This window comes from Octopus bimaculoides, chromosome 17 (genome assembly GCF_001194135.2).
Source record: "Octopus bimaculoides isolate UCB-OBI-ISO-001 chromosome 17, ASM119413v2, whole genome shotgun sequence".
Taxonomy (NCBI): domain Eukaryota; kingdom Metazoa; phylum Mollusca; class Cephalopoda; order Octopoda; family Octopodidae; genus Octopus; species Octopus bimaculoides.
Window position 1 is genome coordinate 3,830,096 of NC_068997.1, and position 1,028 is coordinate 3,831,123.

The 1,028-nt window shown below is 39.0% G+C and overlaps 1 protein-coding gene across 1 annotated transcript in view; it reads left to right on the plus strand.

Moving 5' to 3' along the window:
* The window catches only part of LOC106883115 (uncharacterized), an 8,542-nt gene that overhangs the window by 3,125 nt on the left and 4,389 nt on the right, over nt 1-1,028 (plus strand). The window contains exon 3 of the mRNA XM_014934008.2: nt 731-880. Within this exon, the coding sequence (XP_014789494.1) occupies nt 731-880 (150 nt within the window). The remainder of the gene's footprint in view (nt 1-730; nt 881-1,028) is intronic.

The window sequence follows — 1,028 nt, forward strand, 5'->3', positions numbered from 1 at the left end:
CTTGAGAGGATGGAAGACAAAGTCGACCTAGGCAACAGACGAAATACTGCTAATCATTTCGTCCAACGTGCTAATGACTCTGCCAATTCGCCGCATTAATAACGATAATAATAATCCTTCCTATCATAGGGACAAGGCCTTAAATTTGGTTCGTCTGGTATTTATATTATCGACCTCCAAAGAATGAAATGTAATGTCGAGCGTAGTAACGGGCGAAATAACGCTAAGCAATTTGTCAGCGCCCTGATGATTCTGCCAGCTCACTGACGTAATAAGAATAACAGTTTCTAATAAGACACAACGCCAGAGATCTGGTGACGGGAACAAGATGACGAAACCGACTTTAGTACTTGAATAGTAGTTTCTTTTAGTGACCCTAGAAGGATGAAAGCCGAAAGTGGCCTCAGTCTGACTTGAACACAGACATTTAAGGGTAGTACTAAATTATTTGGTCCGAATATCTAAGGCTTTTGCTTTTACATCTCACTTGAGTTACTTCATAATAATCCTCATTTATTTTTACATGTTTTTAACAACACTTTCTGGCAGCGAAATGTCAGTCATTAAAACAACTGGTAAGAGTTGGAGAGCTTCATCAAGCTCTCTGAGATCCAATCGCTCACCAATGTTCTATCTGTCAATCGCCCACCAATCTATCTTTCAAGGATAGTTAAGTAAAGTGCTATGCAGGTCCGTTTCTGTAGCTATTAATTCTTTGTTCCTTTGGCAGATACAAGTGCACAAGATATTATCTACTCCGGAGACACGACGCCTGTCGCCGATACAACCTACACAGACGTCACTATAACAACTTTACTGAGCACTGCAGCATATACAACTATACCAACCACAGTCATACCGCCGTGTACGCCCGCTCAACGTAAGTAATATTAGAGACATAAATAGACATTCTTACTTTCATTCAGCACAATATTACGTCACCGACAACAATAACAATTTAGAATAATGTATGCATGTATGCATGTATGTATGTACGTGCGTGTATATATATATATATATATATATAT